Raw genomic sequence first — 18,248 nt, forward strand, 5'->3', positions numbered from 1 at the left:
CCACTAAGGATACATGTGCTGTAACGGTGGGAAAGGTTTCTGCCTAAATGCTCAGGTAGAGAAGTTTATCGACCAAGGCTCCACAAGGGGGAATGAACAGACAGCCACTTGAAGAACTATAGCTAGAAGTGAGCAACCTGTTTTCCCTCCGTTATTTTATGCACAGGTCTTCAGTTACTTCTAGAATACAAATAATTTCTATTGTAACATAGTCCTGTGTTGAAGGGAACATTTATTTAGAATATTTTTATTCCATCATATACACAGAAACAGAGCGAGTCAGAAGGGGTCTCTGGGCCATCTAGTCTGACCTCCGGCACCAGCCGGCTCCGCTCACGACATGCCCACCATGTGGACGTCCAGCCTATCCTTGAACACCTGCACCGATGGGGCCTCAACGACCTCCCGGGGAAGCCCATTCCACACCCTCGGGGTCCTGACTGTCGGGAAGTGCTTCCTGGCATCCAAATGGAACCTTGGCTCCCTGAGCTTTGCTCCATTGGAGCGCGTCCTGCCTTCCTCTGCAGGGGAGAACAGGTCTCTACCCATCTCCATGTGACATCCCCTCACATACCTGTATGTTACCAACAGATCCCCTCTGAGTCTCCTCTTCTCCAGGCTGAAGAGACCCAGTTCCCTCAGTCTCGCCTCATACCCCATCTACAAAGCAATTGTCTCAGGATGGCCTATAATACATTTATATTATATAACATACTTTTCTATTCTCATCTCTTCCACTTTTGACCAACAATATACAACAATTCCAAAGCCAATGTTTTCTCTATTTTAGGACTACTGACCTCCAAATCCTATACTGGCACACCGAGGTCCTAACATCGATGCTGAAGTTTTGTAGGATGTGCACTTGACTGAGTAACCACTTGTACTGGAAATGATGTTTGTGGTAGACTATCCCCAGATTATGAAAGGGCATACATATGCAAAATAATATGACCCTGTCAAAAAACCAGTTTGCTTTTAGCACTTGTTTTCTGTATCATTGCCGTGTGTCTGGATATTGAATTCACAGGTGAAATGCTGATTTTGTGCAGTATTTACCCTTGCTGTCCCCAGGTATGTTGGAAGGAGAGTGTTGAGAGTTGAGGATCAACACATTTTGTGTATACCAGGTTTGGAGTGGCTGATCTGGCATCTTCTTTTTCTTATAGTTCCATTCATACCTTTTGTCTCTACATCCTAATATTAGAAGCCCGTTGGTCCATTCAGAATGGGGTCATGGCACTGTAAAACTTATTTAGAACAATCTCTAGCCTTTTATCATTAAAACTGGATTTCTGACAAATTGACTTTAGCAGTATTTAATTCATCAGGTTATACTGTTATCTGTCCTTATAGTTCACTGTATCACCCACCATGCTACCTAGTTCTGGGTTTACAAACATTTCACTTATGTTCATGTTTGTGAAGGAATGGGAAGCACAACACTTCTAGCATTTGAAGCTTTGGACTAGAATAGCTAGAAATACCAACAAATTAGGCCATTTTTATCAGATGTAGTACATATATTATGAACATGGCTTAGTTAAATTCTTTACTTAAAGAATAAAGTCATGCAAACATAAACATATATTCTCTTCCCAAAGATATGAAAGATGATGGTTTTGAATTTAAAATCTGTCTCTGATTTGTTGAATAGTGAGCATTTTACTTCCAAATCCCTCTCTAGGCATGTGGAACACAGTTTTGAGACCTAGCTTAGAAATAATCATAATTCACTCACTTTGGAGATGAAAAAACTATTGTACTAAAAATACGTATGATAGTGTAGATATCACAGCACATAGCTAAATCTGTTCAAGTAGTTGAATTTTTTTCTCCTAAAAGGCCCTTTGTTGCTTAAATGTATTCCAGAGATCTTGATTGTATTCTCATGTGTTCTTATAACTGTGTTAGTGAAGTCCAAATACTGGGCATGGAAAGGAATGCTTGACCTGATTTTAGGGACGCATTAAACTCCAGTCCGATGGCACTGAAGATTGAAAAACAGACTAAGCCACTGCCTCAGTCACAAAGGATGCTTTATGCTCTGTTTTTCTTTCCCTAGCTGTGTCCCTAGCATGGGGTACTTGGCCAGAGCCTGCATTCTGCCTATGAAGGACACAACTTTGGATTTCATACATGAGCCAATGAGCCACAAATGCTGGGCATGGAAGGTTCCCTTGCCATGCACAAGGACTTGTTTGACTGACCAAATGAGCAAGTGCATTTAGGGTCAACAATTACTCCCTTAAATGAGATTTCTAGCATCAAACTCAAAATATTATGGGCTGTAAGATATAAAGACAAAAGGAGTGCACTGAGTACAGTCCAGATATAATTTGAAAGAAAGCATGTGAATTATGTGCGCTAGATATGTGTATAACTTTGAAGGGTACACAAGTTTTATCAAGGATAGGTCGTCCTTTCTGAAATAACCAGGTTATATATAGAAGATGCACTATAGCTGCCACTTATTAGGTCCCAAAAACTTTGTTGAATGCTTAACCAAAAGATGAACTGGGAAGCTCATTACTTCCATCCTACCTGACACCCCAGTGCAAGGGGGGAAGGGCTGTACCTGCTTGAAATGACTATGACTAAATGCCAAGCTCCCTAGTGTCCACCCGAAGCAGACCTAGAGAAGTATGCATGGAAGGAGAGGGGATGGAGCCATAGCTGAATGCCAGCAGAATGTTTTGGACCAGGCAGAATCAGGCGGCAACAGGAGCTGCAGTGAAGAAGAAATGGTTCACTGCCAATGTCATCGCATGGCTTTGCGAACTGACATATTCCAAACAGCCTGTATCACCTACTTTTTCTGATGGCACAAACAATTTCTTAATGAAATTGAGATCATTTCCTTACTTATTTGTATACTGCCCAATAGCTGCGGCTGTCTGGGCAGTTAAAAAAAGGAAGTGTAATAGCTGAATGACAGGAGTTTTATCAGTGAAAAGGGAGAATCAAAATAGCCATGCTGCCAAATAATCATTTTAGATATCTAAGCTACCAATATACCCTCTTTTGCAAATTTGCTGAAGAGAACTTTTTTCCTTGCTCCCTTCTCTCTAACAGAAAGGTGCATAGTTTACACAGAATGACTAAATGTGGGTTAAACTACCCACAGCTAGGTGGGCTTAGTGGTCTCAAACTCAGGCATTCCTCCTGCCCAGTCACCACCCCCACTTTGCATCAGCTGCCACGAACAACCCAGAACACCCTGTTCCTGGCTTTTTAATGCAGAGCTCTAACCCAGAGCTTATCACCATGTTTCCAGGTTGTTTATGTAATGCAGAAGTGGCAAACCTGAACAAGGTGGCACATCTACCTGCCCTGGTGCAACTCTACCCATTCAGGAGTCAAATCACTAATGAATTAGTCTCACACACGAAGCAGTTCATCAAGTGATCTTCTCTGGAGATACACACCAGGGTCTACCAGTTCATATTCCAATTTTTTGAAGGAACACAACAAATTTAATGTAAGAAATTCTGCTTATTAGCAGTCCAGTCCAACTGTGCTACAGTTCTTGTAGACTATGTGGACCTAAATGTGGATACCTACACATCAGAATACACTTAGATTCAAGCATTAACAACAATGAGAAGTCAAAACTGAAAGGTTTTACTTTGAGGTATACGGAACAATGATCTAGAACTTTTCACCTCAGAGATCAAGCCATTAATTGCCCTGTCCATGAATATATTTTTTCATGATATGCAGTATCAGCAAGCAGAGATCAATATTACAGCCAGGTAGGATATCTGTGATTAATTGTTTCAGATTCCTGGATCACCCACTCAATTACCCTATCTACCAAATAATTTTACATATTCCCGTGTCAGTCTAGGAGCACCGTATTTGCTTCAAAGAGTATTGGGACAATCCTAGAACAATCTGGCAATAAACCTCTGGATATATTTGGAATTAGACATGCTACAGTAGGTTGATGGGTGTTCCAAGAATCCCAATTAAATGTCTTTCAAGTGACAAACTTTTGCAAACGTGCAGGTTTCAGCTGAACTGTAACTTTAGAAGGTCATCCCAAGCAACTCTAGGATGGTACTTTCTTATATAAGCTTCCTCTTACTGACCTTTTCTGTTTCTGTCTTAGGCATCACCACTTGACATTAGCCAAGGAAAGACCAGAGCACTGACCCATCACTGGCACGTTGATTCTCTGAACTCAGGTTAGTTTATTTGGAAAGCATAGAGGGAAAGGAATCAGCAATTAGCAGAACATGATTTTTCCTTAAGCAACACAGACTTAGAGAAATCACTAGATCCATAGAAGATTCAGATATCTAATTCTAAATCTGTGATATCTATAGGTACATATCTCTGTTGCTTATAGAAAAATCCTGTCAACAATTAGAAGAGCAGTGTTAAATTCATGTGCAACTTCTTTCAATAGTTGAGCTTTCAGCTGGAGAAAAATGTTGCATTGATTAAAGCTAGAACAGTTTTTGTTATATGTAAAATCTAGATTTTCAAAGTAAACATGACAGGGGATTTAATAAACAGGCAGAACAATCCAGTGGGGAGGAAGACTCTTTAGTGGATGAATAGCATTCTTTTGGTTTTAATGTCTATTAGTTCCAATGGGAGGGAAAAATAGTATGTCAGTTCCAGGGTTCCAAATGTGCCTGCGGTCCAAGTCTTGCTCTGATCCCTCCTGATATCCATCATTCCAGAGCCTTCCCTTTCCTTTCACTTCCAGAGCAGCAACAGCAGAGCAACAACAGTGCCAGAGGGATATATCTGTGGACTTCCTTTTTTAGCCAAGACAAGGGGGATCCATTGTATTCTCCAGCTCATGGAACACCCTCAGCTTTCAGTCGGTTCTAAGGCACCAGATACTAATGACTAGCTTGCCAAATTCAAATATTTCACAGATGTACCCTATTTTCTAATAAAGCCAATATAGAACAGACACCTATTTTACTTTCAGATAGAAAAGCCCCATAGGTCTTTCCAAGCATCAGTAAGAACACAATTTTTATCCAAAACTCAGCTGTTTAGTTTCAAGAAGGGAAAGACCTCCAAATAGTAGAACAAGAAAATAATCATTCATCAGTTATAAAACACATGGAGTTTGAAACAGCAAATCTTTCAACATTGAACTCCAAACAGTTCACCAATGGGGATTATTGAGAGCGCTTCCTCAGCTCAAACATCAAGGAATGCACACCGTTCTCTGGAATTTTGTCAGAACTGACACTTTCACTAAAAATGTCCATTCACACATTATGTTCTAAAATCGTCAATGTAGCCAAATGCAAGGTGGCTTCCAGGCCTTGGCTTTCAGAGTCCATGTATCATCTAACTTCTCACAGAAGTGCTTCACACTATCCTTCCTACACGGGTTTAGGAAACACATGCATTATGGAGTCTGTTCATGCTCTTTGGGTGATTGTGGTCAGCAAAATCTCTGTATCTCTGGGCACTACATCTGAACTCTGGCCAGGGCGACTTATTTTATATTGTTATTTCTTGTATTTATTTTATATTGTTATTTCTTGTATTTTAACCTAATGTTGTGAGCCGCCCCGAGGCTTCGGCGAATGGGGCGGCATAGAAATGTTTTAATAAATAAATAAATAAATAAATAAAAACTCCTCTGCTCCAGTAGGTCTTGGTCATCAGTCAGGTTTAAATGAGAGCAAGTTGTTTGGGAAATACTACAAACCCATTGGAAGACAACATGAAGAGGCCTTATGGCTTTAGGTACCAAATTATAGTTTACCATTTGGGTACTATAACTAGGATGGGTAACAGAACAGTAGAGGGGGAAATGGAATACAAGCTTTGTCGTTGTCCATTTGCTGTCCTGCAGTTATATCCAGTTTGGACTACCAAAAGGCATTATTTGTGCTAGGCTCCCAACACTCATGCCAATGTATGTGGGTCTTTAGCCACTTTTGTTACTCAGTATAGAATGTTGTCAACTTAGTGGATTGACTTGCTTGGCCACTGCTATTTGCTGTGGGCACAATTGGCTTTGGCAGCAAAAGCCAAATACTGCCAATTCTAGAGTAATGTATTTTAGTCAAGAATATGGTCTTGTAATGTGGAAATAGCATCAGCTTCTAGCTCTCTGACCTTGTTCTTACAAGATGAGTAGATTTAGACTTCATTTGCTTCAACACAGAGATCATACCCAAAACCTATGGTGATTAAGTGCACAGACATATATTTGGAAAACAAACAACTCACAAGGTATTATCTCTTTCATGAACAAATTAGAAAAAGAGGTACAAATGCTCACAGGGAATAGGTAACTCTTTCAAATTGACCAACAATTTCTGTTGGCTATGGTTTTCCTTAGAAAATTATTTTTGTAGCAAATTTTATTTTATTTTTAGTAGTGGTGGGGACATTAGCTTTACATGCAATTCCTCTTTAGAAAAGACTGTATGATCTACACAAGCTTTTCCACAGAACACAGTTAAGTGTAGATATCCACCAACACTTTATATTATTGCTGGTATCAATAACATGGATGCCCATGTTCTAGGTATAAAATGTACTTCTTTAGAAAGGACATAACACATGGGGTGAAGCCTAGGCATATTTGTATCTTTCCCCAGTCAGCCCCAAATGTTAAGTGCTACTTTTGCTCCATCAGTACAAGTATTGGTACAACTATTTATGAGTGGAATGGAACTCTCTCCCAATTCTTCTAGTTAAGAACCTTGTAATATGCTCAGTAATGGCTGCTGATCACACAGGATATGAACCATAATTGGGTGTGTTATTCAAGAAATTAATGGCAACAGACAGACAGACAGATGGGAATGGCAGTTCTGTCTTGTGACATCTTGTTAGACCTAGGAGCTTTGGAATGCTTCAGCAACATGATGGTCAAGGAGGCTTTTGGCACATTTGCGGAAGTGATCTTACCAGTTTCTGAGTCAGTCCAGGTGGAGCCCATTCATATGTAATAGTGTTAAAAGTTGGATCTTTCCGTGTCACTATAGGATTAGTGATGATCATGCGGTTTCTTTTATAGATGCGTACTCCATCACTTCCTTTCACCCGGGCAGTTAAAGAAGAGTACTTGGAATTGGAGAGCAAGCGGCCAATTTTCCGATCGTCTTCTGCATCAGAGCTCAGGCAATGATCTTCCTGACTGCATTTGCATAACTTGCATATTTTCCTGTGGGAGACAAATGAAGTCATCCTTTCATACATGCTGGATCCCAATAGGTATGTGCTCTTTGGGAGGCTCAAGAGTGAACTTTAGAAAGCACACTGAAGGTTAAATATTGAAATGGGTTATGACATGGAACAAAAGACCTCCGATGGCAGAAACTTTATCCGGAGAAGAGAGGACTATAGGAATTTGCAATGGTGTGGAATATAACACTGTTAAAAAATGACAGTGTAGGGGCCCAGGAAGGGGTGGGGGACTGACAGGGCACAATGATCTAAGGTTCTGTGAACACCTTCCAAGTTCCTGTGAATGCAGCTACTCAGTTACATGAGCTTGTAAAGGGATGATTATTTGGAGTCTGTAGATTCCAACTCCACAGCACATCATCCCTAATACGAGACCTCCTAGCACCACCAGAGAAGTTACATCAGGTCCACCAGTGCTAGTGGATCCTGAGGATGCCCAGGTGGGGCACTGAGGACCATGCAACCCACCCCCTACAGAACCTGAGAAGGAGGCCGAGCATCTACCTGGCCATAAACACTGTGGTGCCAGAAAGCACACCTCTGTGGCCACCAAAATTGGGCTTCTCATGAATAGGCGTTCTACACAAGCCGGCAATGAACTTCAGCTGAACAATGAGTGGGGCTGTGGAAGCTCTAGCTATTTCAGCTCTCAGCTGGAACTTCAGAGCTGTTAGAAACAACCTTACCTCAGCTCCTAGCACTTGTGTTTCCTTGCTTTATGACTGAAACTTCATGCTATGGACTGCTGCTTGTGTCTGGCTTTGGATACATATTTTTATTTAACTGTTCTCCTGTGTTTTGACACTGGCTGAAATCAGATTCTGGAAATCACCTACCTGCCTGGTAAATAAGACCTTAGCTTATTTATTGACCTGTCTTTAGATTTGGTACTCAGTTGCCTCACTGCAGAGTATTATTCAGTCTTGGAAGGACAAATAGTATGAATGCAACACATATTCCAAACAAGATATTCAGTGCTAAAAAAAGAAAGATTATGCTATTGAATAAGAAGAACTACTGAAGCAAGTCTTTAGAAGTGCCCTTTCATAGCCATGTTAACTTTGCCGGACAGCAACAGGAAAGCAAACAGACTATATTTAAACAATTATTGTGCTAAACAGTTCCAAGTTTGATGGCAAATCAAAAGACCAGATTTTCTTAACCTGTGTCAAAATTATTATATCTGGGAGCCAGTGGCTCTTACCTGCAGAGAACGCTATTACAGCATAGAAACCCATAGGCGATATTGGGATGCTAGATTGTGAGTGGAGTATAATTACTTTGGCATCATTCCCTCTCTCCTCTGTTGCACAAATAAAGATCAATCATGTGGCTGTTTTGTCCAATTGGCTAATGCCACAGAAGAATGTTTGTTTTCAAGTGATCGTGCCAAAGTTCAATTCAGAAAGAGCGCTAGTATTACAGAGCAGGGCAAATGCCTTTCTCTTCAGGATTCCAGTCTCTTCCCCTTCCAAGGTACATCAAGTCAGTATGATTACATTTCATTTATGAAGTAAAAATAGCATGTAGAAGCTTCAGGAAAAAAAACATTGCAGGGAACCAAGAAACCATTTCAATGCCTGTCCACAAATTCCTTTCTACAGAAGCAATTCTTTGTCCTAAATAGGTTTGAAAAGCATAGAAAGGAGGTGTAAGAGAACTGGAGGCACAAGATGATTTAAACTATGCTGAAAGGATCGATGACTAGTAGTTGTCCGTGACAATATGGTGGCCACATGCTGGCTCCTGTGCTGGAGGCTGTCTATCCAGGGAGACCAGGTGTGTGGGAACAAGGGCGGCCTGCCGTCACACTCATGCCCTGCCTGTGAGGCAGCCGGCTGGCTGCTAGGCGAGCAGAATGGTGGCTGAGATGACCCTGGGCTTGGTCCAGCATGGTTCGCATGTCAGCTGTTGAACTGTAAAGGCTGCCAAATGCATCACCAAGGTCTCCGGAGGTTAAATTCATACTAAATGGAAACGAAGAGGCGCTCTCTCTGATGCACAGCCTTCTGGCTGTGTTAACGCACTATCTAAGACACAGTCTGCCAGTTCAAGTGCTGGAGAGGTTCTTTCTGAAGAACAAAATCATTCTGAAAACAAGTCAGTGCAGTAGCAGACTTAGGGGCGGGGGAGCAAGCCTTAATAGGATAACAGGGGTATGACTACAAGGGTACCCCCATCGTTTTCACACACAGCCGATGTAGCATTGAACCTCCTTTGTTGGGGTCTTTGAGTGACCACATATGAGTCACTGATGAAAGAAATCAGAAGGGGGCAGTGGTTTATATAACAGGTGAACACGCTAATTTATACGTCGTTGTTTAGTCGCAAAGCTGTGCCTGACCCATTACAACCACACGGACAACGTCCCTCCAGGCTCTCCTGTGCTCCACCATCCCTCGGAATCCACCCAATTTATAGGTATAGATACCAATTTACAAATTGCAATTTACATAGAAATCCAGTACATCTCACCATAGTGTGGAAAATGGCAATCAGTGAGTCCGCCTGATCAGCCCACTCTTCCAGCGCTAAGTGTCTACGGTCAACAATTCATATGGTTCTTTATCTTTAAACCCACCTTAGCCACCATGACAGTCCTTCAAATGAAAGACGATTCTCTGGCAGCTCTCTGAACAGAAGATACCTAAATAAGGACTTCATTAACACTTCAAGGAGAGAAGAAGTCCCATGTAATGGTCCAGTATATGCTTTGTGAATCTTTGTGCGCAAGCATTTAAAATCTTTAGATATACCATACTGAGATCTGGAGTGCCGTAGTGGTAAGAATGCTGGGCTAGGGCTCGGGAGATCTGGGTTCTAGTCCCCTCATGACCATAAGCTCTCTGTGGATCATTTTGGGCCAGTTGCAGACTCTCAGCCCAACCTACCCCATAATAACCAGGGTGGTTGTTATGAGGATAACATTAAATATAGCCTGATACCCCATAATGCCTCTCAGAGGGAGCATCTGACTACCCATGGCTCTAAAGAGAGCAGTAATTCATTCAGTTGCAAACATGCCGTGGATCCGGGTGATCTGAATGACCACCACCGGGTATGCTGTTTGCCTTGTTTTTTCCTCTGCAAGGGATTAGCACATGGGGTGGCTTTAAAGTCTAAGCAGTTCTGACTTTGATATGTTCTAGTCCAGGTTCCAACCTCGTTTGGAAACTGAACCTAGCTAGCTTACTCGTCCTCATGGATCACCCCTCCCCATCTCATATTTTATGGCTTTCCTGAGTTTTATTTATTATGTATTTTATAGCTGGCTTAGGTGATGTTTTTTCTGTTCTACATAAAACAAAATGAAATACAGTAGACTTCCAAGTGCTATCCCAGAAGTTTGGTCCTGAAAGCCTGCTTGTACATTAAGTGAAAGAACCCCGCAGTCTGAATTTTGATGACTTTCGCTCTGTCACGGGCACAAATGCAAACTGGATTAGGCAGTGACTATCCCCATACCAGGGAAAGCAGTTAGCTGCAGAACACCCTGCAAACCCAGCCATAGCACAGGTGAACTCTGGAAGTAGCTGGATTAAAATTAGCACCTAGAAAAATGCTCTCCAATTCCTAACTAAAGGCATAGAGAAAGTAATGGCTGTGGCAACAAAACTTGCTTTAGGGCAGGACAATTGTCACTCAGGGCCAACATGTCTTGTTTGCTTCCTAAATTTACCTTCTTGCAAAATTGATTGCCAGCCAGGGAATTATACCACTCCCAGCACTATTTTTTGCTGAAAATGACCCTGTATTGGGTAAGCCCACTGGTTCCTCTTGGCCAGTAGATTTGGAGGGGATGCATGGCTACCCATGGCCCCAAAGAAAGCAGAAATTCATTCACAGTTGCAAGCCCACCCTGGCAGCAGTTCTCACAGGCTTCAGGAAAATGTGTTCTTTGTTAGCCCACAGAGCCAATATCCTTTCAGCTAAGGATGCCAGGGCTGGCCCTGGGACCTTGTGAATCTGTTCTGCATTCAGCAATGGTCTCTCAGCTATGACTACCTCCAAGCAAAGCAGCTGGGAAGAAGAGACAGTTGTCCCAAACAGCAGCAAATTTACAAGATACTTGGGATGGGTTTGCAGAGCTTGGATCCAAGCAGTCTGTTTTATATTCCTTTCCTTTGCAGATCATAAGCCACAGAGTCTATTCATTCACATTTTATATATTGCAGTTCATTGCATTAACAGCAGGTAATGCCATCATGGTTATTAAAAAGCATTTCCTGGCTTTAGAGTAGCCATAATGTAGGTGAAGCCAAGCATGTGTTTTTATGTGCATAGGATGATGTATTGGCACCATTGCTTGTAGCAAATGGAATCAATATCCCAATTACTCTAATCCAGATAGTTCTTTTTAAAAGCTTTTCCGAAACCACATCTCGAAGTGGTACACATAGTAAAAACAATTTTAAGTGAAATGAAGCCCATCTTTTTTCAGTGATAGTATCACTTGTAGGTAATGTAGCTATTAGGGGCACTGGACTTTTTTTATAGTGTCTTGCTTGGTCACAGCCAAGTTTAGAGGAAGTTATAGCCAAAAAAGAAGAAGAAAGAAACCAAAAAACCCCCCAACCTCTCAGTAGATGAGAACAAGAAGAACCGTGGTTTACTCCTCATTAGCAGAGCACTGCACAAGTTCGAAATGGATGTTTCTGACATGTATCCTTTGTTGTCCCTGGCTTTTTTCTTCTGCCAGAATTAACCAGCCCATGCACAGAATAGCCCTGCAGAGCTATGAGTGCAGCGTGCAGAATCACAGAATGGGAAGGGCCTATAAGGCCATCAAGTCCAATCCCTGCGCAATGTGGGACTCCAAGTTAAAGCATCCCTGACACATGGCAGTCCAAATGCCCCTTGAATGCCCCCAGTGTGGGGGGACCCAGGACCTCTCACACACAGATCTTCACACAAAGGCATACATGAGGAGCAACTAGGGCTAGAATCCTGTTGCATGTATGGAATATGTTCCTCAGAGTAGTGAGAGAGTATTTATGATGCATGCCAATGATTAACTCATTCTCCAATATGTAGCCAAAACAGCACCATCCACTGACATAAGGGAGGGACTGGCAAGCCTGGAGAACTCTGACTTTGCAAACAACTCTAATGGGAAGACCCCCCCCCCCCCCCCCCCCCCCCCCCGGTCACTAGTCACAGAACTTTGAATGGGTGTAGTGGAAAGAAATGAAAAACCAGGGAAGGGGAATGGAATGAAATATCCTGGAAAATTACATAGTGCATTCCACTCCGAACTTGTGCAATTATTTAAATAAAGGCCCCCTCTCACTTTATTTCTACTTCCACCTTTATCTTAGTGAGGGCCAAGTTTAATTACAGGTTTATTTAAAGCATTTTAACCCCATTTCTTAAAGGCTTGAGGCTGTTTCCAATAAAAACAAACATACCACTTGGGTGAACACATCACCAGTAGTCCTGGGGTTTTTGAAAAACAGGCAGGTTTTGAATACCTAAAGCTGCAGGACCTTTTAGCTCTGGATCTCCTTGGGAGCATAACCCATAACCACAGTGAAATTCTAGCAAAGGCTCATCACAGAAGGAAACAATACTTATTCACACCTCCATTGCATGAACCCCCCCTCCCCCGGCAAGGTAATTCTCATTTTTGAAGGGCAAATCTTCAAGCAAACCTGGACTGTATCACTTGAAAGTGTGTGTTGGAATCTTCCTGTTATTTGGGCTCGTCACATAGTTGGCATAATGAAGTTTTATGCTGTACTTTATCTGTGGCTTGCTTTCATGAAACAAGGGCTGGTGTGCAAAGCTTCTTAGTGGAGCTTCAGCTGATCCTATGTGTCTTCGTATTACTGGCAGCTCTGTAGTGCAGAGTAGATCAACATCCACTCCTCAACTCCAGAAGAGGGTGTAATACTTCAAGAGCACACCTATTCCTGATGTTTGGGACAGGAGTTAGGAAATCCTTGAGAGCAACAGCAGGGGCAATCACTCTGATCTTTACCTGATTGATTAACTGGAATTGTGATTCTACCGTTCCTTTTAATTCAGGACCCAAGCATCTATCCCAACCACAAGCATTGACCAAGAATACAGGAAGCAGTAAGAGACTGAAGAGGGTGTGAGAGGCTGGCTTGGAATCTAGCAAGAACAACCTATAAACTAGCAAAATGCACAGGCAGAGAAAGGCGTCTTTAAGAAATTCCAGCTTTTAGAAATCCTTGCATTGCCAGCATGCAACAAAGATGTCATTCTTGTGGGAGAAACCTCATCTGTGTGCAAGATTAAATTGAGGCAGGAATGGTGCTACATTTTTATGTTCATCTTGGATCATTGGTCCAAAAATGTTTTCCCACTGAAATCAAAATAGAATGAATCCACTACATGCCTGAGTGTATATGAATGCTGGCTTGATAGAAATATCAAAAGATTGAAATAGTTCTATTTCAGTGGGTTACTCAAGTCCTTCCAAACTGTTCTCTTGGGAGCAGAGGCTTCAAGGAATGTGACATTTTTAAAGATGACATCACTACAGAAAAGACTGGTGTCCTTTGACTGGAATGTCTTAACTGCTACCCACCATCAGAAGGGCCAAAAAGCCAGAGATACACAATTACACTGGTTGACCTTTTGACAAAGAACAGTTTAACAATATAAAAGCAGAAAACGGAAGATTACCAGCTGAAATGCTAAATTCTGTACAACTGAAGAACTTACATTGACAACAAAGAAAAGAGATAATGCAATACCTTTAAGTAGCATAGTGATGTTCATATACAATCCAGCCAGCTGCCCAAAGGCCTACTAAGTTCATTTTCCCACAAGTGGCTAAATAAAAGGACTTTTCAGTGCAAATTTACAGCTTGAATGGGGCATCTCAGTCACTGTTACGTGACAGAATGCAAGGCTGGTACTTGGTTTATACAATATATAGGAGGATAGGGAGACCAACATTTTCTATGGGATGTACAGTGCCCACTGAAAGATGCTCACAGAAGCAGCTCTACCACATTATTTATTTTCAAATTTGCAGGCCTCTGAGCCGTGCAAGGGCTCTCTAAGCAGCTAACATTGAAAACAGGCCAATAGTAGAATTCTAAGTACAAAGGAAGGAGAGTGGCCTTAATTTATTTGACCTCAGCATAGTGGAAAGCACTCAGGATTGAGGGCTGGCTCTGTATGCAGGAATAATTGGTATGACCTGTTTTCAGTTTATAATTACCTTGATGTATTCATTATGGCAAAATGACTGTGTGGCCATGTCTAACGCAGCATGAACACATTCACGCTTAATTCAAGTCATCAGTTCAAAGTGCTACATTACTTATGGATTTACTGCCTGGTTGTACTTTCTCACGTCGTAACTCCATCAATATTTACAGTACTGTTTAAGAGTTATTGAGAAAATGCACACTGCACTTTGAGTGAGTCTGTATTTAAGCTGGATCAACTGTGCTAGGAGAAGTTATTGTCCCCAAGTCTTCCTTCCCATAGCAGTTTCCTAAAAATGTTACACAGTGAGTCAGGGGACACTGGTGCAGGGAGTGAATTGTGAGGCTCGGATCCTCAAAGATGAGGTGATGGAAATCTCTCAAAATGGCAGGGGAGACCTTCCACAGCTGGAGCCCTTCCTCCCCTAGAAGGCAGATCCTTGATTCAACTCGCTGACTACTTAGGAAAATACAATACAGTTGCGTTTACTAGTTGCAAGAGCACTAAGAAAGCACGGTTAGCCTCTTCACATCCAGCGACCTCCATGGTATGGTAGCATACCTGCAAAATGGACACTGCAAATCAGGAACAAGACCAGATCTACTGCTCTGAATGGAGTCAGACAGAGCTGTTTTTCCTGTGCCGCACAATGGACATTTGACCATACATAGTTGCGAGCCAGAAGATAAACTAAAAGGGAAATCAAGCAAAACCAGAAACCAAGTAGCAGTAAATGCATTACCTCCAAGAATGTGGGTCGAAGCCTGAGCACATGCCTTTGCATTTTAAACAAGGCACTCCTCTTCCTGAAGGTTGCTGACTGATGGATACCTGAAATCAGAGGAAATATTTTAAAGTTTTCTAGACTGCTCTTCATCATTAATTACAAGAAGGTATATAAATATAACTAAACAAGCAGCATTAAAAACATTAGAAAAGAACAGCATGGTATCAGTCAATCCCCATCTTCTAGATGTAACGGACCCATGAAGGACAAACATGCAGTACCCATTTTCCTCCATAACTCCTAACTGCGTACTTGAGGCTGCAGCAATAGTCAGACTAATCGTTGGTCGGGTTAAGCATTCATTCCCTGCAACCAACCAACTGCCAAAACGAATCCACAAGCAGGACGTGAGTGTCTCAGCACCCTCCAGCCCAAGTTCCCCAGCAAAGGTGTACATAGGCATACAGCATCTGACACTGGAGGTAGCACAGAGCACATCAGGCCTAATTAATTAATTAATTAATTAAAACATTTCTATGCCGCCCCATTCGCAGAAGCCTCGGGGCGGCTCACAACATAAAATTAAAATACAAGAAATAACAATATAAAATAAGTCGCCCTGGCCAGATAAAATAAGCAAATAATATTAACAATTAAAATGACACTTAAATAAAAAGGTCTTCGCCTGGCGCCGAAAAACAAATAACGATGGCGCCAGGCGGACCTCTCTGGGGAGCGCATTCCATACATGCACCTTCTTCTCTTGATAGCCTTCTCTTCCCTGAATGCATTCAGTCTCCCTTTATGTCCCTCAGATTGGCAGCCATGCCACTTCTTGAGGATGTGAGCAATTTTACCACATGAACAATTTTACCTCAGAAGTGTCAAGTGAACATGGCCATCACATATATTTAACATCAGTGTTATGGGCCAAGTTAGAGCAGGCCTCAAGTCACTTTGGCAAGTGCTAGTGGATGATACTCCAAGGAAGCAATGGTAGAACAGGAAGATGGTGCTGAGGGATTTTTGAAAGGAAAAAGAAGATATCTTTAGAGGATTTAAGACCCTCTTATTGTACATCATTCCTCAAAAATCTTGACTTCTTTACAACTACCATGTCTCATGCAGGGAACTTGAAGGCTTAATCTTTTGAAAGCTATATATCCATGATTCAAGCCAGTCATAAATATTTCTGCTCCAGGACTGATATAGCCAAGAGAGAAGTGCAGGGCTCCTATTCCAAAGATAAATTCTACTGAATGCTTGCTGAAGTGAGAAGTTTTCAGTTCTTCTGGGATGAAACTTTTGTTCTCTTATATGCTTTGTATTACCTGTATGACGATATTTGTTTATAAGTGGCCAAATCTCACTAGTTACATTGGCAGTGAGAATGGGCAAGATTTCAGCTTTGTCACACCTTTTTTGTTTTTAAATCAGAGCCTCTGAGATCCACCAAGATGCAGAAGAAATGCACTTATTTTTTAAGTGCAGGATGTGCCCTGAACACATTCTGAGCACAGCAGTTTGTTGTTCAGTGTAAGAACTGAATGGAGCTCATGAGCCTCTCAAAAAAGTCTGCTCCCCGAGCTTCCCTCATTTCAGCACCACAGTTTCTTTATTTTCCTGCCGCTTATTTCAATCACTGGAACCTGTTGCTGACCTGAATGATTTCTTTCTTTGCCACACATCTGTTGGTAGGTCTTGAACTACCTTCTGCCCAGCACCTGTTTACAGGTTACATATGGAAAGAGGGAAAAGATGGAGGCATTCCAATATGAGGTCCTACAGACCTCACCAAACTGGTTGTGCATAGCTGGAGGTATTAATATGAAATGCAGCAACTTAAATGATAAATGCCTTATCGGGTCCTTTCTGCTTGTGCTGAATGCCATCATGGTCAGGAGAAAATAGGTTCATTTCTTCTAAGTCATGTTTTGTTATCTGGAGACACCTTCACCGTATTTCAAGCTAAGGGATCTTACTCTGGTTAACTTGTGAAAAAGTGAATGCAGTCCTATTATTAAAAGCATCTTAATCTGTTTAAAGCATGAACAGAGATTTGAGGAACTTAAACCCTCAGTCATGTCCAGCTCTATTATCACATGTGAAGGTGTTCTCTTGATTGCAGGTCCACTAAATAAGCAGCAACTGGACTTCTATGCGAGCTTTGAGTTTGCATGAGCAAGGGTGGAAAGCATGGTGGGTGTTCGCAACAAGGCAAGAGCCAGAAGTTGGCATTGGCGGACAGCTTCCTCCTCCACCTTCTTGTTTTCATGGCTTGTTTACCTGACTTCTTCAGAATGGACAAAGTGAGACAACACCTTTCGCCTGCCTCGTGTTCTCCTTCTTGGCAGTTGTACAAATTTGATCCAGAAGGAGAAAGGAAGTAAATAGACAGCAGAGATGGAAGTCAGAAGGAGGTGGACCCATCAGGTGGAGACATTAGAGCATCTTGCCCAGGGGTCCACAAAGCTAAGGGTTCACATTGCATGTCAGCCCCAACATCTCAACGTGCTTGGCTCTGCAGATCTTCCTGAGCTGAACATGAAAGTTTGCAAGGGTGTTAAGGAACAATCAGCAGAAAATGAGTAAACAACTTCCCCATGGGCAGGAACTCTGGCAAGGCAGGTTTCCAACTGTGGGGAAGCTGCCAGGTTATGCTCAAACTTTCGTGCTAAACACACAAAGGTCTTTAAGAGTGTTTGCATACTCAGGGGGAATGAGAGAGAGACTTGTGTGTGCACCTTCATCTCCTTGTTAACTTTCTCATGCACAGGAGGAATGCCTGCGCTGGACATAGGATAGGAGTAGATCTACAGTGGCCCTTTCACACAGACATTTCTGGATCCACCAGAATAACTTTTAGTAAGCCACTGTGGGGCAGTGAAGTGCTGGACTGGCTCAGGAGATCTGCATTGTATTCCCCCTCACCCATGGAGCTCATGGGGTGGCTTTGAGCTATCCACTGACTCTCAGCCTTAACTCAACCTTACAGGGTTGTTGTGACGATACACTGAAGAAGTGGATCAGGTACTTTAACTTGGACTCTTTGGAGAAAATGTACTAAAGAATGCAAGAAAGCTATATAAAGTATATTGATAAAATTAGACAGGTCAGGTTAGAAGGCAATCTTACACATGTTTGGACAGAA

The 18,248-nt window shown here is 42.1% G+C and overlaps 1 protein-coding gene across 1 annotated transcript in view; it reads right to left on the bottom strand.

Annotated features, from left to right (window-relative positions):
• The window catches only part of LMCD1 (LIM and cysteine rich domains 1), a 60,179-nt gene that overhangs the window by 15,188 nt on the left and 26,743 nt on the right, over positions 1–18,248 (bottom strand). Inside the window, exons 2-3 of the mRNA XM_044451798.1 lie at positions 15,113–15,201; positions 6,904–7,159 (exon numbers count right to left, since the gene is read on the bottom strand). Of these exons, the coding sequence (XP_044307733.1) occupies positions 6,904–7,159; positions 15,113–15,201 (345 nt within the window). The remainder of the gene's footprint in view (positions 1–6,903; positions 7,160–15,112; positions 15,202–18,248) is intronic.

This window comes from Varanus komodoensis, unplaced genomic scaffold (assembly GCF_004798865.1).
Source record: "Varanus komodoensis strain SLA01 unplaced genomic scaffold, ASM479886v1 scaffold6_4, whole genome shotgun sequence".
Taxonomy (NCBI): Eukaryota; Metazoa; Chordata; class Lepidosauria; order Squamata; family Varanidae; genus Varanus; species Varanus komodoensis.